A 25,502-nucleotide genomic window follows, 5' to 3' on the forward strand; every position below is an offset into this window, starting at 1 on the left:
GGACACTGTAAAGGTTACATGGCAACTTCTAGCGTAAAATGGTAAAGGAAGACCATCATGCACTATTTCAGGCACATTTGGGACACCTAAGTATACTTTCTCAAATGAAAGAATATAAAGTTCCTTATGTAATTTGAACCCACAGTTGTGAGGTTGAAGTGTTTTGAAGCTGGCCATCTTAACCAACTTACTATATGGGATCCCCTAGAAGTGATAATAATAGTAGTGTTACACCTGTGTTAGCTGTTGATACTTTAGCAATGACAGTTATTGTAGAGTTAGACTTGAAGAATTTTTAGCTCTTGATTCTGCTACAGTGATTTCTTTCAGTAAGAATTGTGGAATTGTTAGCTGGAATTGTTGCAGTGACATTGATTGAGGAGTTGGACTTGTGGAATTGTTGCATGTTGATACTATAGCAGTGACAGTGATTGTAGAGTTGGACTTGTGGAATTGTTAGCTGAAGATACTGTAGCAGTGGCAGTGATTGTAGAGTTGGACTTGTGGCATTGTTGCATGTTGATACTGTAGCAGTGGCAGTGATTGTAGAGTTGAACTTGTGGCATTGTTAGCTGTTGATACTGTAGCAGTGGCAGTGATTGTAGAGTTGAACTTGTGGAATTGTTGCATGTTGATACTGTAGCAGTGGCAGTGATTGTAGAGTTGAACTTGTGGCATTGTTAGCTGTTGATACTGTAGCAGTGATGGTGACTGTAGAGTTGGACTTGTGGCATTGTTGCATGTTGATACTGTAGCAGTGACAGTGATTGTAGTGTTAGACTTGCGGAATAGTTGCATGTTGATACTGTAGCAGTGATAGTGATTGTAGTGTTAGACTTGCGGAATAGTTGCATGTTGATACTGTAGCAGTGATGGTGATTGTAGAGTTGGACTTGTGGCATTGTTAGCTGTTGATAATGTAGCAGTGGCAGTGATTGTAGAGTTGGAATTGTGGCATTGTTAGCATGTTGATACTGTAGCAGTGACAGTGATTGTAGAGTTGAACTTGTGGAATTGTTGCATGTTGATACTGTAGCAGTGACAGTGATTGTAGAGTTGAACTTGTGGAATTGTTGCATGTTGATACTATAGCAGTGACAGTGATTGTAGAGTTGGACTTGTGGAATTGTTGCATGTTGATACTGTATCAGTGGCAGTGATTGTAGAGTTGAACTTGTGGATTTGTTGCATGTTGATACTGTAGCAGTGACAGTGATTGTACAGTTGGACTTGTGGAATTGTTAGCTGTTGATACTGTAGCAGTGACAGTGATTGTAGAGTTGAATTTGTGGAATTGTTAGCTGTTGATACTGTAGCAGTGACAGTGATTGTAGAGTTGAACTTGTGGAATTGTTGCATGTTGATACTATAGCAGTGACAGTGATTGTAGAGTTGAACATGTGGATTTGTTGCATCTTGATACTGTAGCAGTGACAGTGATTGTACAGTTGAACTTATGGAATTGTTGCATGTTGATACTGTAGCAGTGGCAGTGATTGTAGAGTTGAACTTGTGGAATTGTTGCATGTTGATACTGTAGCAGTGACAGTGATTGTAGAGTTGGACTTGTGGAATTGTTAGCTGTTGATACTGTAGCAGTGGCAGTGATTGTAGAGTTGAACTTGTGGAATTGTTGCATGTTGATACTATAGCAGTGACAGTGATTGTAGAGTTGAACTTGTGGAATTGTTGCATGTTGATACTGTAGCAGTGGACAGTGATTGTAGAGTTGGACTTGTGGAATTGTTAGCTGTTGATACTGTAGCAGTGGCAGTGATTGTAGTGTTGAACTTGTGGCATTGTTGCATGTTGATACTGTAGCAGTGACAGTGATTGTAGAGTTGAACTTGTGGAATTGTTGCATGTTGATACTGTAGCAGTGACAGTGATTGTAGAGTTGGACTTGTGGAATTGTTAGCTGTTGATACTGTAGCAGTGACAGTGATTGTAGAGTTGGACTTGTGGAATTGTTGCATGTTGATACTGTAGCAGTGACAGTGATTGTAGAGTTGGACTTGTGGAATTGTTAGCTGTTGATACTGTAGCAGTGACAGTGATTGTAGAGTTGAACTTGTGGAATTGTTGCATGTTGATACTGTAGCAGTGACAGTGATTGTAGAGTTGGACTTGTGGAATTGTTGCATGTTGATACTGTATCAGTGACAGTGATTGTAGAGTTGAACTTGTGGAATTGTTAGCTGTTGATACTGTATCAGTGGCAGTGATTGTATAGTTGGACCTATGGAATAGTTGCATGTTGATACTGAAGCAGTGACAATGATTGTAGAGTTGGACTTGTGGAATTGTTGCATGTTGATACTGTAGCAGTGACAGTGATTGTAGAGTTGGACTTGTGCAATTGTTAGCTGTTGATACTGTAGCAGTGGCAGTGATTGTAGAGTTGGACTTGTGGAATAGTTGCATGTTGATACAGTTGCAGTGACAGTGATTGTTATTTGGTTTTACATTAGAATTGAAGAACATAATTCCTTCCAGTATCTGTTTTAGTGATTATCTTATGGTAATCAACTAAAACTTCTGTTTATGATCACAATTACACAAAAAATCCATTATTTTAGAAACTGAATGCAATAATAAATATGTAGAAACCTAAATTAGTCTTAGAATCTTATAAACTTTAATATTATTTTCCTTTAAGATGAAAGTATCTGGTTAATATGGTCGAATGTCACTTATTTATCAGGCAAGTTTTAAATGACCATTTACTGCGAAAAAGGTCCAAGTGAATTTTTTTTTTTAATTTATATTATTTTCTTTCCAATTCTATATTCAGAATAGTAAGTAATGATTAAACTTATTCTGTATTGAGCATTTCTGTCTAAATAGGGTGTTTATTTCCTGTTTTCCGTCACTTAGACTTTTTTCGCATTTACCAAATTTGTGATATTTTGACAAATATTGAGTGCGAAAAAAGTCTAAGTACATTTTTACAAATATAATCTTTTTCTTTCATTTTTTTTTTCAAGTAATTTTTTTAAATGTACAATATAACTGATTTTCATTTCAGAGTACACAAATGATAATTATATATATAACCTGAAAAAAACAGGACAGTTTTTTGTCTCTCCTGAAAAATTTACAGATATGCACTTAGACTTCTTTCGCTTTCACCCCTCGATATGCGGATCTTAAATATTGACGTGTCGCATGTTAAACTTGTTGGGACACCGAGAGTAGCTCCACTTACCTACCCGAGAACGATTTGTAAACAACCTTGCTGAACAGTAAGTCTTACAGACATAAAATAAAACATTTTTTGGCAGGTAGTTGCAAAAAGAAATGATACTCATTGCAGGCAGATTCGGGTTGCCTTTTAGGGGGAAATTTCAGCTTTGATGGTGGAAAAAACATAACTATTTTGAGGGGGGGAATGGGGCCAAATTTCGCCGAATATTTTGGTGAAAAAAACACTGGCTACTATTGTGTGTTTTTTGGAATGTTTTAAACATGAATTTTACTTTAAACAGAAAAACTTCCCTGAGAAAAATGACAAGAAAACTCCCAGTCCTCCAGTGTTGCTGAAGGGCCAATTTGGATTGCCTTTGACTGCAAACATGATAGACGAGAACTGTTACCAACAGCAGAAACAGGAGGAGGTACCAGTGTTTCAACCAATGAAAAGCAACCCTCTGAAGTTCCGCTGGATGCCAAGTGGCTGGTGCTTTAGACATTTCAACAGGAAGCCATGTAGTGTACAGTGCAGTTTTAGGCATGATGTTCCATCGCCGGTAATGATATACAGCATTTGAGTCACCTCATGACAAAACCAACATAATGGGTTTTCGATCAGCATGGATCCAGACCAGCCTGTGCATCTGCGCAGTCTGATCAGGATCCATGCTGTTCGCTTACCAACTCTATTACAAGTATAAAAAGTGATAGAAAACAGCACGGATCCTGATCAGACTGCGCGGATGCGCAGGCTGGTCTGGATCCATGCTTGTCCCAAACCCATTATGTTGGTTTTGTCGTGACGCGGCACATTTATGTTCCTCACACTGTTTAGGGATATATTTAGGAAATAGATTATAATTTGGAGTGGGTATTTGTAGAAAGATTTAATTTTAAATACACACTAATATAATTTATGAAAGTCTGTAGCCCAAAGTGATCAATTACAAAATATTTGAACAATAAATTTTGTATTATTATACTACAATATAGAAAAATCATGAACATTAATTAACATGCACATTAATATCTAATAGAAAGAGAATTAAAAAAATAGATGTTGAGGTACATTTAAGCAGAGACATAATTTTCATGAGATCATTTATGTTATGTCATCTTCAATTTTGCAGGATGTTCTTAACAGATGCATGCCTGATATTATCAAACAATGCAGAAAAGGAGAATTAAATGGGTATCTTAATTTACTATTCATATGTCAAGGTTGAATTTCTTTTACAGTTACAGTACTTCATACAATATAAAGTCCAATGTACACTGACTTCAAGGGGTGTCCATGGCAAAGAAGTTAAGGTCATTCACTTTAAACCCCTTACTGTCGTTATTCTTTCTTACTGTTGAAGATTAGAATTCTTTCATGTTTGGAAGCTATCCAGCTAGCTTACTGAACATTAGTGGTTTTACACAAGTTCCTTTTCATGTCTGAACTAACGCATGGTCCAGTAAAGTTGTTGGTGTGACTTAAATCACTTAAATCCCAACAAAAAAAAAAGAAGAAAAAAAAGCCCACTGCCTTTACATGACTTTGTTTCCTGTGGGTTTTTATCTTTAAAGTTATGTGCATGTAATTCTATTGTATGAAAAGGTTATAAATGTAGGGTAGCTTAGGGTTGGTTATGTTGAGTTGTGCCTGAAATAATGCATGGAACTTAATCTGCGATTTTCATCAATTGTTTAAGCTGGAAAGTTGCTTCATGACCTTTCAGTTAACAGCATTGTTTTACTAACAGCATTGCTTTACTTGAATTCTAATTATGAAAAGAAAATAGTATTTGAAATATCAATTGGTTCTTTGATAGGTTGATACTTGTTGCAATGTTGTCAAGATTCAGAATATTATATTGTAGTTAAATTTCATGAAATTAAAAGGGAAGTATTTTAAATATTTTGTCTATTGGCAGTGCTATGAACATGTTGGAGAGTCAGAGTTATTTCCAGACGAATATATCAGAAGATGACCTTGACTGTCTCTATGGTTACAGTGTCAATCATCTAAAGATGGAGTTCTGTCATAGCCTCCTACAACTTATAGCCACCAGAAAACTCGTCAAACAAGGGTAGGTGTTATAAAGATATCATTCTTCACTGGTTTGAATTCTTTTCTTAAATGAAAAAGAAAAAATACTTCATATACATTTGAATAGACAATTCTTGACTTAACATCACTGGTCATTTTATATGCCCAAAATAATTTTGGCTTATAATGTTCTGCACCCGGTTGTCTTTTCATCCGTCTGTTAACTGGTTTCATGTCCAGTCTGTATCTGATAAACTGGTGAAAGGAAATTGAAACTACTTAGCAGAAAAGATAACCATAATAACATGATGTGCAGAGCACAGGTTTGACCTTTCTCAGATCTTTAAATTTTAATTACTTAAAACTAATTGCCTTTGGGTGTAAATTGCCATGCCTATGTGATGCTATTGTTAAGATATTACTGATATCTTGTTGTTATGTTAAGATATTACTTGTATCTTGTTGTTATAAGCTGTAAATGTATAATATGTGAAGGTTATTATTAGCTCTTGATCTGCTAAATTTGTATAATGGATTTGCCCAACTTCGAATTTACTGAAAGTTTCAGTGATTTCAATATCAAAATACAAAAATTGCCAACAGACATGAAGCAAAAAGATATTTCATCCATACTGCAAATGAGTGATTATAGGAAACTGTAAAAAGATACCAAAAATAAAAAGTTTTTGAGCAATAAAAATTATATGTCTGAGGCATAATAGGCCTTTGATATTGATTCCCTCGCTTTAACAGTGGTCAGTTACAAATGCAAAGCAGCACAAATTTTATCAATGTAAGGGTTTATATAAAGTATTTCATTTTGTTTCAGTCACATTGATGATATCATCTATTTATGGAAACGTTTGATGTACAGTGAAGATGTCAAACCGTTGAATGATGCCTTCTATATAGCAAAAGAGAACAAGTTATTCCCCAACCCCAGAGCAGTTTTGATAATGCTAGAGTATGTACTGAAAAAATCTGACATGTCTTCTTACACTTTTTATTTATAACTTAATTTAGTTCCTTATGTTTTACATTATTATTTTATTCTTAAAATTACATTGTTTTGACTTAAAAATCTTCATCTAGTGTCTGTACAGTATTGTCAAAATGTATTATATAATTGGGCATACTGAACCATTTTGCAGGATCTTAATGGAATGTTCTACTCAGGTGCCTGTTTGTGCCTGAAATAATATACAGAGGGGCACATCAGGTCTTCCTCTTCCAGTAAAGCTGGAAAGTCGCCATATGACCTGTTCTGTGTTGGTGCAGTGTAAAACTCAACCAAAAAAAAATAAATATATATATGTAACATTATTCTGATGCGGACAAAACAAAAAAAACAAAAAGTTGAAGACCATTAGATATTAGGCTTTAAGTTTATGAATGGTTTGTGGTGCCTGCTCCTGTCTGGAATTATGTCCATCCTACACTTATTAAAAGCCATCTGATCTTTACTGCTGATGTGACTTAAAGTCAATTGGATATGGTGGCATTTTTAGCCATATATGAAAGTTTGATTATTTCAGGGCATTTTCAGCAACATACGGTGATGTATACATTATATGGGATGTGATAACATACTGCACAATGAACAAGGACTACATTATACCAGAACAGTTCATCAATAAAGCCGTTTTGATGCTAGTCAAGTGTATGGATACCTACGTTTTGTCGGCAGCTGTCAACTGGCTGCAGAAAACCTCGCCAGAACAACAATCAAACATAAATGAAGAGGTATATTTAAAAGAAGAATATGCTGTATAATCTATATCTATCACTGACTTTTATTTTGCTTTTTTTTTAAGTCGCTTGTAATGACCTGGATGATGGGGAGGGGATGGGGGATTGTTTTGTGATCTTGGGTGTTGGTATATTTTGTCTGGGCTGTAACTTCTATTTGAGTGATTGTAAAATGACTTGGTACAAATGTTAAGACGATGTGTTACAAGTAAAAAAAAACAACAGAATTATATAGCCTTAAATTCATACGTAGAAAGCTTTTCTAGACTGTAAACTTGATTTGAATTCCGGGATTCTTAAATATTTATCAACAATCGGGTCCTATTACAGTAAAGAAATTCACATTTGATTTGGTGATTTTGTTATAACTTACGATAAATACTTAGTATGATGTGGCAGTGTGTCGCGCAAAGAAATCCCTATGTGAAGCTTTAAGATCAAAAACAGTGGTCCTTGCTTGTAGCGAACTCGGAGGCAGTGAAACTTGATTATAAGAAACATTTCTGCTGGATCCCCATCGTCCTCCTATTTTATCTTATATAAAATCTTGTGTTTATAGCGAACTTGCTGATAGCCTAAGCTCTGTTATAAAACACTACATTTTCAGATCCCACTCAAGCATTTACCTCTTTTACTGATATATAACTTTTTCTTTTCAGACTTTATCAACATTTGCCAACAGTTTGCAAAAGAGATATATGTTGAAATTAGCTGGTTCAGTAAGACAGTGTATTGGGCATAAAAAATGTAATAATGACAAGGAAGAACAGCAAAATTTACCAAGGTCAAACCTCAAGTCAAATAGTACAAATGCAAATGTTGCACTTCCTGAAGATAATAAGAGAACTTCTAATGTGCAGTCAAGACCTGTTACTAGGTCTTATTTTGAACTTATGAACCAGACTACTGGGAATCAACAGACTGGTATACAACAGGAGAATTTGAATCAAAATCATGCAGGGGCAGTTACTCAAGTCGGGCATGACTCAGCGAATTGTTCTAGGCTGAAACCCAAGCAGCTGTTAACAAGTCGATTAAAATCAAGAAGTAACAAGCAGCCAGAAAGGGACTTTGTAAAGGTTGACAGTGAGGGACAGAGAACAGTGACATTGTCAAACCCAACAAGGGCAGTAACTCCAACCAATGTGAATAATTTAGGTCCTTTAGTAAGTGGAGAACAGTCCGGGACTGAGCAAGATATCTTAAATGACATAAAGGTAATAAAGTATGAATCTTGATCCAGTTTTTTATATGAAAGTTAATAATTTACCATTTCATTTTTGGAAACTGTAAGTGGTTACGTATTGGTTTGATTTGTCACAAGAATTAATTGTATTTTTATCAATATGCTAAAAAATGTACATTTTTGTAGTTGTACAAGATCTTAAAATCACTTGTTATAATGGTTCCTTTATGGATGAACAGTGAAGACTTGACTTTAGATAACTTCAACTTCATCTCTGTGGTTATGTATTCGGCTCAGGAAATAGAGGTTTTATTTGTGAGGAGACTATAAAGTAGATGTTTGCCCACCTAGCTCAGTAGGGAGAGCATTAGATTTGTAATCCAGATGTCACTAGTTTCATCCTTTTATGCAGTTTTCCTGTGACATAAAATCTTGGACATTTAGTCTAATGGTTATTTGTCTCTCACCACTGATTTAGAAATCATGATAAATCAGTCACTTGCAGAGAAATTGGTAATTACTGGTTTATAGTTATCCGGGAAAGCCAGAAAATGTTTCATTGCCAAGATATGACCAAAAATTTGTGAAAATTTGCTTATAATGTACAAAAACAGACTATAAAGTAGCTTTTCAGACTTTTGACTAAACTGCTTATCTTTGAGTACACTAACAGAGAGATAGCTAAAGATTTTTCTTCAAAATACAAATTTAAAAGTCGCAGTGTGGCATTATATTTGGACACATGACTATATCTTCTGTCAGGTACATTTGTACTCAACATGGAGAATCAAAACTTCAAAAATTTTATTTCCAGCATGCCTTTGATATAAGTGATTGGCAGGGATTGGCAGATATGTTTCTTCTATGCTGTAAGAATGGCAGAATATCACCGGAAGTGCTTGAACAAGTACAACTGGCCCTCACCACACATCATACAAATATTGGAGATGTTTGGGCAAAGTTCATTGACCATATTAAACAAAGTAAATTTTGATATTTATTTACTCTTGATTATTTCATGTCTGATACATAGGTATTGAGACCTTTGGAAATATTCCTTACCATGCTAAATATCTTAAATAAACTTGACCATAATATATTTCAATTGTGGTAAAAACCATTCTCCATTTTAAGAGTTTTAAAAAACATTTACTGATTGAATAATGTACAGTGCTGATAATGATCAGATGGCATGGATGTGCTGACTTATCTTGGTCAGCACTGGTCACTTGGGTAGACTCAGTTGCCACCAGTAGGCTGAAGGTTAACATCTGGCAGTTGGGAATTCATTTGAGAATACAACAGTTACACAGTATTATTGAAAGTGTCTGGGTTAAAATGATTTGTGGATTTCTGAGGATTTGACACAGTTGGCGTTACATGCAAATAGCAAAGAAACTTGAGATTATGGAGTATAAGCTTTCACCATTTGCTTAGAAATAGATACATCAAGAGATGTTCCTACTTACAATTCATTTTTATTTTAGAGCAAAGAAGTGATCCTGGTTTAAGACTGGACAACTACAGTTTGTCTGTGCTCGGCTCGGAAATCTTCTACTCTTGTTATATGATGGATTTGTTCGACACAAAAGATGTTCTACTGGTGATACTGAACACAGCATTCTTGTCGTTGAGCCAGTTTGTGAGTCATAAATGGAATGTATGTCTTGAACTTGAGGCAGGAGAGTACCTCTCTAAAGTTGGCATGCCTGGAAAAGCAGCAGAAATTGTTCTTGGTAGATATTGAGTTTTATGTTAATATCAGTTTTTTCTGTAATGAGTAATTGAAGTGTCTGCATTATTAACCATTATTGGCTAATTGATTTTTGTGTTCTTTTTGTCCAAATGGCTTTCAACTGTGCATAGTTACTGACTAAGAAGCAAGCAGGCACCTGAGTTATACAATTGCTTCCTATCAAAGACTCCATGGTTCCTGGTGGGATTCAAACCCACATCACTGATTAAGAAGCAAGTGGTTTGAAGTAAATAAAGGTTGAAATGTTGAGGAAAAGAAATTAAATCTCATCCTTAAAATTTATTTTATCTGTAATAATACTATAAATATATGTTACAGAAAGCTATAAATCTTTGGTTTAGGCCTGCACTTCCAAATAATAAATGTTTATATCAGTTGTCATATACAATTTTGTGTAGGAGTCCCCATGAGAAGAATGTTTCGGATTATTTCTTATGTTTCAGCATTTCCGTCAACAAGTTTGGAATTTCTTGGAGCTAAAGATAGACTAAATACTCTTGTACAATTATTAATAGAACAGCTATGTATGGAGGAGAATTTCTCATTGGCCTTTCAGTTGTTTTGTTTGGCATTCAGTTGGAAGGAGAGAGGTACTTTTGTATATCAGGACTTTAATTACAGTAAAATTTTAAAATATTAATGCACTAGACCTACTAAATAATATGTTTTAGCAAATTAATTGTTTTTTACAAGTATCTATTACGAAGTTTTGTGTATGACTGGATAGACTAATAGTAAATTAACTGTATTTAATGCAAAGACAACATATATTTTAGAAGTAATTGTCCGTATAAGCAGGTATGGAAACCACTTACAAAATGTTTTGAGAGTCAAAGCAGATTTCAACAAAATTTGTAAGTGCGAAGGTGTTGATTTCAGTATAGGTTCGGAAATGTAACATCCATTCATTGGCAAAAAGCATGTACATTTGTGCAAGGAAATATATGAAAATTTTAAGTGTGCTATTAAATCATGCACGGCTGTCTGTTAAAATGTGCAGGAATGTTGTCAAGAAGGCATTTGATCAATATATCATTTTTATACTCGTAGATAGATTGATATGGTTATAATTTCCATTCTAACAAGAAGTTGATGTCTGTATAGGTTCGGAAAGGAAACAATTCTAAAACTTTTTTTTTGCAGGCTTGAGAACGATTGCATCAGATTTTATAAAAAGTTGTTTACAAGCTGAGTTTGTGGTCATACCTGTACAGATTTATGAGTTATATATAGCCGATAATGCCGAGTTTGATATTCGAGAGGCAGTTAAACGTAGCTTGCTCAATGCCCTTGTGGAGAACAAAAATGAGCTCCGGAAAAATTTGTACCGGGACATGAAACAAAGCTCGGTTTTATTTGCGGAGCCGAGTTACGAAAAACCTCGCTGTATTTGTATACAGTCTATACACACTTGTAATGAAGTGAAGGCGATCATTGAGTGTTACTTGATTGACTTGTATGATTTATTCTGTGATCTGTTTGTCATGAATTCCCGATTGAGTAGTGAGGAGCTGTTACTAGATGTGACAATAATTAAGATGGCATCACAAGTACATCCAGTAGGGGTAAGTAATGTTAAAAATTACACAATTTAAACAGATATACATTTTGATAATAATAATAATAGAAAAAAGATTTAAAAATTTACTATTAGAAAAAATTAACATAGAATTATTTTTGTAAGGTTGAGGACTTAACCTCTCACTGCTGTCAGGTGTTTGATTCCACTTTAAAGCCAGTAAAGAAACTACATGTGGTTTTATCTATATAACTGGTTGTCCTTGGAATGAGGTACCTGGCCTCAAGGACATTCAACTTTTTTCTGAACCCTGTCTCAAATCTTAGGTTTTTATTGTGCCCCCACTTTAGTGCGGGCATTTAGATTCACCCTTGTCCGTCTGTCCGTTCTCTTTTGTGTCGCACGTAACTCAAAAAGTATTTGGCCTAGAGTCATGAAACTTTACGGGAATGTTGATCAGCATATGTAGTTGTGCACCTGGGTATTTTTGTCTGGATATATTTAGTATTTTTAGAGTTATTGCCTTTGACTTAGTAAAATTTTGCAATTTTCAACTTGTGTTGCATGTAACTCGAAAAGTATTTGACCTAGTCATGAAACTTTACAGGAATGTTGATCAGCATGTGTAGTTGTGCACCTGGGTATTTTCGTCTGGATATTTTTAGTATTTTTAGAGTTATTGCCCTTGACTTAGTAAAATTTTGCAATTTTCAACTTGTGTCGCATGCAACTCAAAAAGTATTTGACCTAGAGTCATGAAACTTTACAGGAATGTTGATCAGCATATGTAGTTGTGCAACTGGGTATTTTCGTGTGGATTTATTTAGTATTTTTAGAGTTATTGCCCTTGACTTAGTAAAATTTTGCAATTTTCAACTTGTGTTGCATGTAACTCAAAAAGTATTTGACCTAGTCATGAAACTTTACAGGAATGTTGATCAGCATGTGTAGTTGTGCACCTGGGTATTTTCGTCTGGATATTTTTAGTATTTTTAGAGTTATTGCCCTTGACTTAGTAAAATTTTGCAATTTTCAACTTGTTTCGCATGTAACTCAAAAAGTATTTGGCCTAGAGTCATGAAACTTTACAGGAATGTTGATCAGCATATGTAGTTGTGCAACTGGGTATTTTCGTGTAGATTTATTTAGTATTTTTAGAGTTATTGCCCTTGACTTAGTAAAATTTTGCAACTTTCAACTTGTGTCGCAAGTAAAATTTTGCAATTTTCAACTTGTGTCGCATGTAACTCAAAAAGTATTTGACCTAGAGTCAAGAAACTTTACAGGAATGTTGATCAGCATGTGTAGTTGTGCACCTGGGTATTTTCGTCTGGATATTTTTAGAGTTATTGCCCTTGACTTAGTAAAATATTTGCAATTTTCAACTTGTGTCGCATGTAACTCAAAAAGTATTTGACATAGAGTCATTAAACCTTATGGGAAGGTTGCCCAGCATATTTAGTTTTGCACCTGGGGTTTCGCTTGTGGATTTATCCAGTATTTGTAGAGTTATTTCCCTTGACTTAGTAAAAACCATTTCATTATGTTGTTATTTGTTCCTTGAGTGCTTGAGGTAGAAGCAACCAACTTTACAGGAATAATGATCAACATCACTAAATTACAGGAATAATGATTCACATCACTGTGAAGCTATGCACCTGGGACATTACATGTGGATTTTTTTCAGTTTTGTTAGATTTATTGCCCTTGACTTACAGTAGTATAAATTTGCAATTTTCAACTTGTTCATGCATAGCTCAAAAAGTATTTGACTTGTAGGCCTGAAAGTTTACAAGAATGTTGGTCAGCATGTGTACTTATGCACCTTGGGGTTTGCTTGTGGATTTATTCAGTATTTGTAAAGTTATTGCCCTTTACTTAGTAGATATTTTTAGTTTTCAAAAAATATTTGACCTAGTCATAAGATTGACAGAACAGTGGCGTGGTGGGGGCACCCGTGTCCTATGGACACATTTCTAGTTATTAAGTGTTCGCCCTGTGTGGGTTTCTGACCAATCAAATACCCTATATCAGAATTTGAGCTTAGAAAAATATATTTATAACATCAAGGCCTTGTGTCTTTTTCCAGCAGTATTTCTTGAATGTCATCTAACTTTGAAAACCAATCCCCACACAGAATATATTTGTATATGTTTTGTTTTATTTTACTTTGCCAGTTACCATATGTTGGTCAAGTACAGATGTCACCTTTACTAGTGAAAGTTATCTTGTTAACAGTATTTGGTATCCATAGTGATCTAAGAAACAACAATGGTAATGCCAAGGTGTCTCTTCACCCAGACTCTTTAGAGAAATATATGAAAAATTTGGATGTTAACAGTAAGTACACATAAACATCTAATAAACATTAGATGTAACATTATACATTTTTTAAAGGAATGGAGTAAGTAAGGGTCTTTTTAAATTCTGCATTTACGTTCTACATGAACAGAAAGTGTTGGCACAAGTAAAAAATTCAATGCTTTAACAGTACTTGTAAAATACTGGTCTTGTAAAAATTAGACATGACTATTTTCGAACTGTCCTAAAACCTATACTTTTCATGAAAATTTTGAAAATGTGTTTTTAAAAAAAGACATTGCGAAGTGAACAAAGAAAGAAATTTACTCATTGCAAAGGGCACTTAAAATGTACAAAAATTACCAAAAAAGGGTTAAAATATGCAAAAAAAATAGCCTGTGTCAGTCACACAAATAGCAATACGGTGATAAATACTGCAAAATCAGTCATTAATCACACACAACATGTAAAGTATTACATGAATCTTTAATCTTTTTACTTTTTATGAAATCTTAGTACATTTTTCTCAAGTTTGATTTTTATGCCCCCGCCATGTAATGGCCGGGGCATATAGTGTTACCCTGTTCCGTCCTTCCGTCCTTCCGTCATTCCGTCCTTCCGTCATTCCGTCCTTCCGTCATTCCGTCATTCTGTCATTCCGTCATCATCAGTTTCCGTTCATTATCTAAGTAACGGTTGCACACATTCAACTAAAATTTGACATATGGATATGTCATGAGAAAATACAGGTCAAGTTCGAATTTGGTCATGGTTCGATGATTTTTGGCAGAGTTATGCCCCTTTTACTTTAAAATAATATGAAATTTTCAGTTTCCGTTTATTGTCTCCCCAACGATACAACACATTCAACTCAAACTTGACATATGGATATGTCATGAGAAAAATACAGGTCAAGTTCGAATTTGGTCATGGTTCGATGATTTTTGGCAGAGTTATGCCCCTTTTACTTTGAAAAAATAATATGAAAATTTCAGTTTCCGTTCATTATCTCCCCAAAGGTACAACACATTCAACTCAAATTTGACATATGGATATGTCTTGAGAAAATACAGTTTAAGTTCGAATTTGGTCATGGTTCGATGATTTTTGGCAGAGTTATGCCCCTTTCACTTTGAAAATAATATGAAATTTTCAGTTTCCATTCATTATCTCCCCAACGGTACAACACATTCAACTCAAACTTGACATATGGATACATCAAAGGAATGCGCAGGTCAAGTTCAAATTTGGTCGTGGTTCAATAATTTTTGGCAGAGTTATGCCCCTTTCACTTTGAAAATAATATGAAATTTACAGTTTCTATTTATTATCTCCCCAACAGTGTTACATATTCAACTCAAATTTGACATATGGATATGTCAAAGGAATTGGCAGGTCAAGTTGGAATTTGGTCCTGGTTCGATGATTTTTTGGCAGAGTTATGTCCCTTTCACTTTGAAAATAATATAGATACATCTTAGGAATAAGCAGTTTAAGTTTGAATTTGGTCGTGGTTCAATGATTTTGGACAAACTTATCTTTCTTGAATGTTGGAAAAATTTTGAACTTTCAGTTTCAGCACTCATACTTTTGTGGAAAGTTTGAATTTGGTCTTGGTTCAATGATTTTGGACAAACTTATCTTTCTTGAATGTTGGAAAAATTTTGAACTTTCAGTTTCAGCACTCATACTTTTGTGGAAATGTATGTAGCCATTATTTTGGCTACAAATATGAAATATGCTATTTTCAAAAGGTTAAGACTAAATAATTTCAGTGCTTTGAACATTGTATGAAAATGGTTTGTGTTAACATTGAAAAGTTTTAAGGGCTTTGAACTGCAAATGAAAAAAATAATTTGTGCAAACAAATTTGGAACTAAATATTATAACATCTGAAATTTTGGCTGCATGCGGGGGCATCCGTGGCATGATGACACATTTCTAGTCTTGAAATATTTTGGCTCATCTGGAGTCATGCAGCTTTAAATTAATAAGGAACAACTAACATCCTTGAATTTCAAGTCCACTGTCTAAGTATAGCAGGATAAATATGGAACCGTTGTAGGTAAAATTTATATTAATTGTATTTACAGCACACAGTCTGTTTTCTTTCTTTATTCAGGTAAGAACATAGGCCTAGAATTTACTGCGTATTCCCAGTGTCAGAATGGAAAAAGGCTGAAAGTAAAGAGATGAATGGTGCACAATGGTAAAAGAATATTTTTAAGAAAACCAGCGCAATTCCTTTTTTGTTGTTCCTGGAAAAAATCATGTCAGTGTTTTATTTATGTTGAATTATTTCATAAAGATACAACTGCAGAATTGCATAAGGACCTGTTTTTCTAAATTTTCAAAGGAAGCCAGAGAAAACAGTCACGAAATCAGGAGATTAGATTTTGTATTCTCGTTCAAATATGACAGTAATAGGGCATCTTAAGGAAGAGAGATTTTATCCTTATGTCTACAGAACATTAACTAAACAGGACTGCATGAACTGTTAAGGATTATTATACATGTATCTATGTCAACCATAGTTACACTCTAGTAGCTTCTATGAAACTTTATATCAGTGACAGTGCCAGCATGACCTGTAACATTTTGCATGATCACTCTTGATTGTATTATAGCAGTTTTCATTTTCCTTGGTGTAGCCAATATTCACCATATGGATGATCATGCTTGGACAGTCCTCAGTTGGAACCTATGTCTGAGGTAATAAGGAAATTTTTCTTGCTCTAACTCAGATCTCAGGTATTTGATTAGTGAGAAACCAACACATTATGAAAATCCTGAGGTTTGAAACAGAGCTCTGAAAAAATGTTTTATAACCTCAAGGCCAGATCTATATAATTGTGTAATGGATAGCCTTAGCTTTGCAAAGATTTGTTTGCCCTTGTAAAATCAAGAATTTTGATATTTTTGCCCTGAATACTCATAAGTTAACTGTCTGGTGTTGTTGACAATTGGATCAAACTTGGGTTTATTCAATCTCCCTGTGATGGCACATGTTTAAGCAATAAATTGGAAGAAGACATTGTGCTTATTATAAGGCTATATATCCAAATCATCCTATAGGATAGATTTGGTATATAAACAACCCCACTTACCATACTGATCATTTTATTGTGGTATACGAACATGCCATTCTCTGCTGAAAGAAAAGAAATTTAGAGTTACTATAATCATTGTATGTACATTCCATTCAACTTGAAGTCATTCCATTTCATTACATATGTAAATAATGACTTGAGCTTGTCAGTATTTTAATAAATGATTATTCTACAGTATTATCTTGAAAAAACCTAGCCAGTATTACATTTGTATGTCATAGTCAATATTTATGTAGTTATTTTTTATATGGTAAAATATATTTGAAGTTAGTATTAAGTGCAGAAGAATTATACTTACTTGACATGAAATGATTGTTTTTGCACACACATGAAGATGGAGGGTTGGATGATGAACATTAGTCAACTTGTATTCTATTAATTTTAGGAGATACAAACATTAATTTTCTCACCATGTATAGGTTAGAGTTCATATTGGGTGTTCTTCGTAAATAAGAAAGCTAAAAAGGAGCGGAGCTTGCGAAGCGACTGTTGCTTTCTTATTTATGAAGAACATCCAATATGCACTCTTACCGGCTTAGTGCTCCGCCGACTTGCGTTTTATAATATAAAACGTCCAGTTTATATAAAATCTGTTCTATTAAGATTTGAAACCTGAAAATTTGAAAAATCCTCGCCGGTGATTGGCTTAAAAAAACTGGCGAGCACTAAGTTCAAGATAATTATACTCCTTCAGGAAAATAGTGCTTTCAACAGTTTTCTACATGTTACTACTTAGAAATAGACTCTCATGAAATCCATGAATTTATAAGGTATATTGGGAGAAGTTTATTTGGTATATTGTTTAACCTTAGTGGATGCCATTCTTTTATTGAAGGGGTTAGGAATTGATGGAGTAAAAATTTGGTTCAATTTTTCACTATAGGTTGTTCATGTGTATTTTAGCTGTGTTTTAGCAGCAACAGAGAGATTCCACCAATATCATCACTAATATTCTTATGTATACAAAACAACCAAAGATATGTGCAAATTTGTTGTTAATTTTATTTTTGGGCTTTTTTAAAAAAAATTGTTTTGTTTGGTTTAATTTTTTTTGTATATATGGTTTAGGTTTATCTTTTGGACCATTTTAATTTTTTGTATCATGACTATTATATGACTAAAGACAATCTATCTTATTTTCTGCTGTACATATTTTGCTGTTTTTTCTCCCAAAGTATCTTTGGTTTATTAGTCTTAATGTTATTGTTTTAATTGTTTGGGTTACTGTAGTTATGTAGAATGTAGCATGTTAAATTTTTGAGAAAATGTTTGATAAAATTTAAGAATTCCAATAGTTGTAATTTGAGAATTCTCAGGACTGTAATTTAAGGATTCTCATAGTTATAATTTAAGGATTTTTGAGGTAGTAATTTAAGGATTCTCATGGTTGTAATTGAGGACACTCATGGTTGTAATTTTAAGATCCTCATGGTTGTAATTTAAAGATCCTCATTGATGTAATTTAAAGATCCTCATGGTTGTGATTTTAAGATCCTTATGATTGTAATTTAAAGATCCTCATGGTTGTAATTTAAGGATTTTCAAGGTTGTAATTTAAAGATCCTCATGGTTGTAATTTAAAGATCTTTATGATTGTATTTTAAAGATCCTCATGGTTGTAATTTAAAGATCCTTATGATTGTAATTTAAAAATCCTCATGGTTGTAATTTAAGGATTTTCGAGGTTGTAATTTAAAGATTCTTATGATTGTAACTTAAAGATCCTCATGGTTGTAATTTAAGGATTCTCATGGTTGTAGTTAAAAGAATCTCATAGTTGAAGTTATTATGGTTGTAGTTTTAGGATTCTAATAGATGTAATTTAAGGATTCTTATAGGTGAAATTACAAGACCTCATGGTTGTAATTTAAGGATTCTCATGATTGTAGTTAGAAGAATCTCATAGTTGAAGTTATTATGGTTGTAGTTTAAGGATTCGAAGTTATTATGGTTGTAGTTTAAGGATTCTAATAGATGTAATTTAAGGATTCTCATAGGTGAAATTACAAGACCTCATTGTTGTAATTTAAGGATTCTCATGATTGTAGTTAGAAGAATCTCATAGTTGAAGTTATTATGGTTGTAGTTTAAGGATTCTAATAGATGTAATTTAAGGATTCTCATAGGTGAAATTACAAGACCTCATTGTTGTAATTTAAGGATTCTGATAGTTGTAATTTGACTTTTCCAGTAGTTGTAATTTAGAATCATATCTAAATGATTATAATAATTCTTCATTTTGGATCTTTAAAAAAAAACATTATTGAACTTTATATTGGTTAATTGGATCTAAGGAAAAATTTGATAAATCTCAAATTGATGTCTGGCAAAAACTTAATCCCTTTGGCTGCTCTTATGAACATCTGGATAAATTTCAATGTTTGATCTCATAAAAAATATTATAAATTTTTTAAAATTGGATGAAGGGTTAAAACTTCATAAATTTCTATTTTGGATTTCAGGTAAAATGTAATACCATTAAATATGTTTGTTTTGGATCTCAGGAAAAATATATATTTGCATATCTGATCTCATGTAAATTTGAACTTAAAGGATCTCGTTTATAATTGATGGCATTTTTAATACTCCATAGATTACTTGACAATTCACAAATTCTGAGGATGTAATAAACTTTGTTTTAATGTATAAATCTCAAAAAATGGTTCCATATTGTCAAATTCTCTGTAAATAATTCCATTATCTCATAATTTGCAGGGTACAATATTTTTTTTTAGAAACCATCTTTATATCACTGGATCTCATTGTTATATGATATTATTTCTCATTTGCAAACTTTTGGATTATCATATTAAATATGATATCTTTAGGTTAATATATGACATTTTTAATAAATACTTAATTTGTAAGGTTTCAAATTTAAATCGGTTTTCAATAAATTGTATTCTTTTAGTGTTGGTGAGAAATTTCTGTATAGATTTTTCATGTTGAATTCTGCTTAAGCTAGTGCTAAGGGGGTGTTTACATCAACTTGCATTTTCCAGTACTGTCCGTAATTTTTTTTTTTACCAAAAATACTTTATTGTTCATTGCTTTTACAATTAAAGCTATTAAATAGATGAGACAAAGTATTAATGATAAATGACAGAAAAAAAATAATTCTTCTTTATATTTATACTTGATGATTAAGTATTTTTTGTTTTAATACATTTAACATTTTTGGATATACTGTTTTTAGTTATTGTTTAAATGTGTGTAACAGTTAAGAAAACTGAACACAAATTTCATGTTTTTTTGTTGTTGTTTTTTTTGTTAATAAATGAAAATTTGTATAAAAAGATTCATATTTTTTTAAATGCAGTATTTACTAGCGCATTAGACTCTTTGTGTATAAGTTGGGTCTAAACTTCATGTAAATTTTCATTATATGTCTGTGACTACCATATAAGACTATTTTGTCCCACAATGTTTTTCTTGATGTTATCATTATCAGATGCTGGATAGATTGAATCATGTTTTAAAGAATTGAATCAAATCTTGTAGAAATGTTATCAAAAAAATCTTGTTCATTTTCCAGTTACAAAGTTACAAGAGTGTTTTCCTTTTGAAATAAAGTGCATTTATTTGTATAATTATGAAATATATGTTTTGTTTTATATGTAAATAATGTAACAATATGCGTGTTTTAAGTACATTTGTATTTGTAAAATTGTGCCATCTAAATCAGTTTTTAAGGGTGTAAAACTATAATATTGAGTTCGCCTCATTTGGCAGAATGATTGTAAGAATAAGAATCATTCTAAGGTTTTTATATTGATATAATAAGGTTATTAGACTAAACTATAGTGAAACATGGCAGTGCATGCGCAAATTCCTACCAAAAATAACCATGAAATATTATGTTGGAGAAAAAATTAATCTGTTTAATTGTAATTTATGTATTAAATAATAGAAACACTTGTGAAGTTTTTCTGAAAATTGAGAGTATGATACTAAAATGATAGTTTTATACCTCAATTTTTTTCTAGAATATTTTCTTTGTTATAGCTTTACATCCTTTCAATGCCAGGATAATTCAGAAAGAAGAACTCCTTGAGAGGGTTGCAAGTCTAAGTATCGGGGTATTTCAAGTTTTTGTTGTATTTTTGTGACAATTTGATTCAAACACAGTGTATCATTTTTATCCACCACTGGTTGGGAAAAGTTGTTAGTGACTAACAGCTGAAAGTCCCTGGACTAGCGAACCTTTGGATATAAGTAAGACAACAGCATGTGGTTGAATGTTTAAAAAGCAAAAAATACTGTCAACTTATCAGCATCATACTGCTTAATTTTTGTATTGATGTTGAAGTCCCTCCAACTTTGAATGGATTGTTTCAATATCAGAGCAGGCCAAATGCATTACAAAAATTCAGCTTTATGCTGTGGGTAGCTCAATTTTTGTATTGATGTTGAAATCCCTTCAACTTCGAATGGATTGTTTCAATGTCAAAGCAGGCCAAAGCCATGACAAAAATTAAGCTTTATGCTGTGGGTAGTTCAATTTTTGAATTGATACTGAAATTCCTTCAATATTGATCAAAGGTGGCCAAATCCATTAGTCTAATTCAGCATGTTAAGGTTTAATTGTTAGATATAGTACTGTTTGAAATATGATTTTGATAAGAACATTCTCATTGTCTCACATATATTTTTTATATGAATATAATATGTACTTGTTAATTAAGTTCAAAATCATTAAAGTCAATTTTGATATTTTAAACTGTTTAATACATGTATGCCACTGCCTTTTTTCCTCATTGTTTTGTTAGTTTCTTTGAGAGTTTACATTAAAAAATGTAAAAAAAAAAGAAAAAATATCTTACTTATGGATCACCTAATATATAATTTTCATGCTTCCCGAAGGGTGAGCATACAGTCTCCACTTGTCTGTCCATACGTCCTCTTTTCTTCTCCAGGACATAACTTTGTATAGGTCATATGACAACTTCCCAGCTTTACTGGTGGAGGATACCCCAGGTGCCAAACTGCATTATTGCAGACACCCGAGGAGAACTTGTCACATAACAAACAAGCTTGTGTAACATTGTGGGGACATTGGCTATGACCATTTGATGACCCCTATTGAATTTGAGGTCAGGGTCACAGTGAAACTCCTTGTCCAATCAATTACTTGAAAAGGAATAAATCTAAATTTGTTAAACTTGGTAGGGACATTATGGCCAGGAGATGATCTCTATTGATTTTGAGGTCATAAGGTCAAAATGACACTGTAAAACCCTTGTGTAATCAAGGGACATATTTCTAAAAAAAAATTGTTTTCAAAAAATTAATAAACTCATTCTTTGCTAAGAATTGGCAATTCTCAGAGAGTTTCCTCCACTAGGGTACAGTAGAATGACACTGTATTACATATTTGTCAATTTGTCACAGTAATGAAATGATATATAATTAAAATACATGTATGTAAATTAATATTATGCCATGCACTGGTCACATGAAAACTTTGATCATATTTCTGTGTTATGTTAATATACAAGTATTTGTATTTAAATGTTAGGATGAAAGGGTGACTTTTGAAATCTCTTGGACATCACTGCCCTGACAGAACTCGTTTTGGATAAAAAAAATTGAGAAACTACAACAATATACATGTACTCTCACAATATATTCATATAAGTAACATAATGTATATAAACATCATCAACAAAACATAAACATTGACTATAATTATCCTTGACAAAGTTTCCTTTTCTTGAAGAAGTTCCCTCATTGACATTGAGCAAGCATTCCTAGTTTACAGTGAACACATTTGACAATTTTTGTGAAATGGACTTTTATAACAGTCAACAAAATGATGCGAAAATTGAAGCTTGGAGTGCTCTGTTATACAAACAAAGATTAGTCAAAACCCAATCCAATGCCCTACAAAAATTTATTACAAATAATTCATATTAAATTTTACAAATGAATCACAAATGTTTATTATGCCCCCATTTCGAAGAAAAGGGGGTATATTGCTTTGCACTTGTCGGTCCGTCGGTCTGTCGGTCCGTCGGTCCGTAGACCAAATGGTTTCCGAGTGATAACTAAAGAACCCTTAGGCCTAGGAACTTCAAACTTGGTATGGTGATTGGTCATGACCAGTAGATGACCCCTATTGATTTTGGGGTCAAGGGGTCAAAGGTCAAGGTCACATTGACCTTGTAAGCAAAAACGGTTTCCGATCAATAACTAAAGAACCTTAAGGCCTAGGAACTTCAAACTTGGTATGGTGATTGGTCATGATCAATAGATGACCCCTATCGATTTTGGGGTCAAGGGGTCAAAGGTCAAGGTCACATTGACCTTGTAAGCAAAAACGGTTTCCGATCAATAACTAAAGAACCCTAAGTCCTAGGAACTTCAAACTTGGTATGGTGATTGGTCATGATCAGTAGATGACCCCTATTGATTTTAGGGTCAAGGGGTCAAAGGTCAAGGTCACATTGACCTTGTAAGCAAAAACGGTTTCCGATCAATAACTAAAGAACTTTAAGGCCTAGGAACTTCAAACTTGGTATGGTGATTGGTCATGATCAGTAGATGACCCCTATTGATTTTGGGTCAAGGGGTCAAAGGTCAAGGTCACATTGACCTCTTGGGTAAAAACGGTTTCCGATCAATAAGAAAAGAACCCTTAGGCCTAGGAACTTCAAACTTGGTATGGTGATTGGTTATGACCAGGAGATGACCCCTATTGATTTTGGGGTTAAGGGGTCAAAGGTCAAGGTCACATTGACCTTGTAGGTAAAAACGGTTTCCCGATCAATAACTAAAGAACCCTTAGGCCTAGGAACTTCAAAACTTGGTATGGTGATTGGTCATGACCAGCAAGATGAACCTATTGATTTTTTGGGGTCAAGGGGGTCAAAGGTCAAGGTCACATTGACCTCTTGGGGTAAAAACGGTTTCTGATCTATAACAAAAAGAACCCTTAGGCCTAGGAACTTCAAAAACTTGGTATGGTGATTGGTTATATCCAGCAGATGACCCCTATTGATTTTGTGGTTAAGGGGTCTAAAGGTCAAGTCAATTGACCCTTGTAAGTAAGAACGGTTTCTGATCAATAACTAAAGAACGCCTAGTCCTAGGAATTTCAAACTTGGTATGGTGATTTGTCATAACTAGCAGATGACCCCTATTGATTTTCGGATCAAGGGGTCAAAGGTCAAGGTCACATTGACATTGTAAGTAAAAACGGTTTCTGATCAATAACTAAAGAACGCTTGGGCCTAGGAACTTCAAACTTGGCATGGTGATTGGTCATGACCAGCAGATGACCCCTATTGATTTTGGGGTCAAGGGGTCAAAAGGTCAAGGTCACATTGACCTTGTAGGTAAAAAATGGTTTCAGATCAATAAACTAAAAACGCTTAGGCCTAGGAACTTCAAACTTTGTATGATGATTGGTCATGACCAGCAGATGACCCCTATTGAGTTTTGGGTCAAAGGGTCAAAGGTCAAGGTCACATTGACATTGTAAGTAAAAACGGTTTCTGATCAATAACGAAAGAACGCTTCGGCCTAGGAACTTCAAACTTGGCATGGTGATTGGTCATGACCAGCAGATGACCCCCTATTGATTTTGGGGTCAAAGGTCAAGGTCACATTGACCATCCGATCAATAACTAAAGAACCCTTAGGCCTAGGAACTTCAAACTTTGTATGATGATTGGTCGTGACCAGCAGATGACCCCTATTGTGTTTTGGGTCAAGGGATCAAAGGTCAAGGTCACATTGACCTTGTAAGTAAAAACGGTTTCTGATCAATAACTAAAGAAACACTTAGGCCTAGGAACTTCAAACTTGGTATGGTGATTTGTCATGACAGCAGATTCCCCTATTTATTTTGGGATCAAGGGGTCAAAGGTCAAGGTCACATTGACATTGTAAGTAAAAACGGTTTCTGATCAATAACTAAAGAACGCTTCGGCCTAGGAACTTCAATTTTGCATGGTGATTGGTCATGACCAGCAGATGACCCCTTATTGATTTTGGGGTCAAAGGTCAAAAGGTCACATTGACCTTGTATGTTAAAAACGGTTTTTTTCCGATCAAATAAAAAGAACCTTTAGGCCTAGGAACTTCAAACTTGGTATGGTGATTGGTCATGACAGCAGATGACCTATTGATTTTGGGGTCAAAGGGTCAAGGTCACATTGACCTTGTAGGTAAAAACGGTTTCCGATTCAATTAACTAAAAACGCTTTAGGCCTAGGAACTTCAAACTTTGTATGATGATTGGTCGTGACCAGCAGATGACCCCTATTGAGTTTTGGGTCAAGGGGTCAAAGGTTAAGGTCATGACCAGTAGATACTTGATAACCCTTATTAATTGTTTGATCACTGGGTCAGAAGTCATGCATAATAACCTTATCACATGACTAAATGGCTGCTGATAGGGGGCATACATGTTTTACAAACATATCTTGTTTAATGCCAATTTAACACTGCTCTGATTACAATTCACAACATAGAACCTACAGAAGTAGATATATATACATGAGATTTATCGAGTTTAACTTTCTCATGTGGCGTGTAAACTTAGTAAACAGTGGTCAGTCAGTGTGTACTGAGCAGCTTATGCATTGCAATATCAGACACTTTAGAAACTTTGTAATAGAAATCATCTCAGTTGATGTTGTAAGAATTTT

General features: G+C 33.9%; 1 protein-coding gene across 2 annotated transcripts in view; it reads left to right on the top strand.

The window, feature by feature from the left end:
- LOC132746633 (uncharacterized) overlaps window positions 1-18,131 on the top strand; it is a 27,562-nt gene extending 9,431 nt beyond the window's left edge. For both annotated transcript variants that reach the window (XM_060735852.1, XM_060735853.1), the window contains exons 3-14: window positions 3,489-3,749; window positions 4,323-4,384; window positions 5,112-5,267; window positions 6,057-6,191; window positions 6,763-6,970; window positions 7,636-8,193; window positions 8,977-9,145; window positions 9,650-9,898; window positions 10,362-10,508; window positions 11,062-11,483; window positions 13,615-13,777; window positions 15,861-18,131. In XM_060735852.1, the coding sequence (XP_060591835.1) occupies window positions 3,489-3,749; window positions 4,323-4,384; window positions 5,112-5,267; window positions 6,057-6,191; window positions 6,763-6,970; window positions 7,636-8,193; window positions 8,977-9,145; window positions 9,650-9,898; window positions 10,362-10,508; window positions 11,062-11,483; window positions 13,615-13,777; window positions 15,861-15,934 (2,604 nt within the window). In that variant the 3' untranslated portion in view covers window positions 15,935-18,131. The remainder of the gene's footprint in view (window positions 1-3,488; window positions 3,750-4,322; window positions 4,385-5,111; window positions 5,268-6,056; window positions 6,192-6,762; window positions 6,971-7,635; window positions 8,194-8,976; window positions 9,146-9,649; window positions 9,899-10,361; window positions 10,509-11,061; window positions 11,484-13,614; window positions 13,778-15,860) is intronic.
- Window positions 18,132-25,502: the final 7,371 nt, after the last annotated feature.

The sequence above is a fragment of the Ruditapes philippinarum genome, unplaced genomic scaffold (assembly GCF_026571515.1).
Source record: "Ruditapes philippinarum isolate M1 unplaced genomic scaffold, ASM2657151v2 ctg7213_1_1_1_1, whole genome shotgun sequence".
Lineage (NCBI taxonomy): Eukaryota > Metazoa > Mollusca > Bivalvia > Venerida > Veneridae > Ruditapes > Ruditapes philippinarum.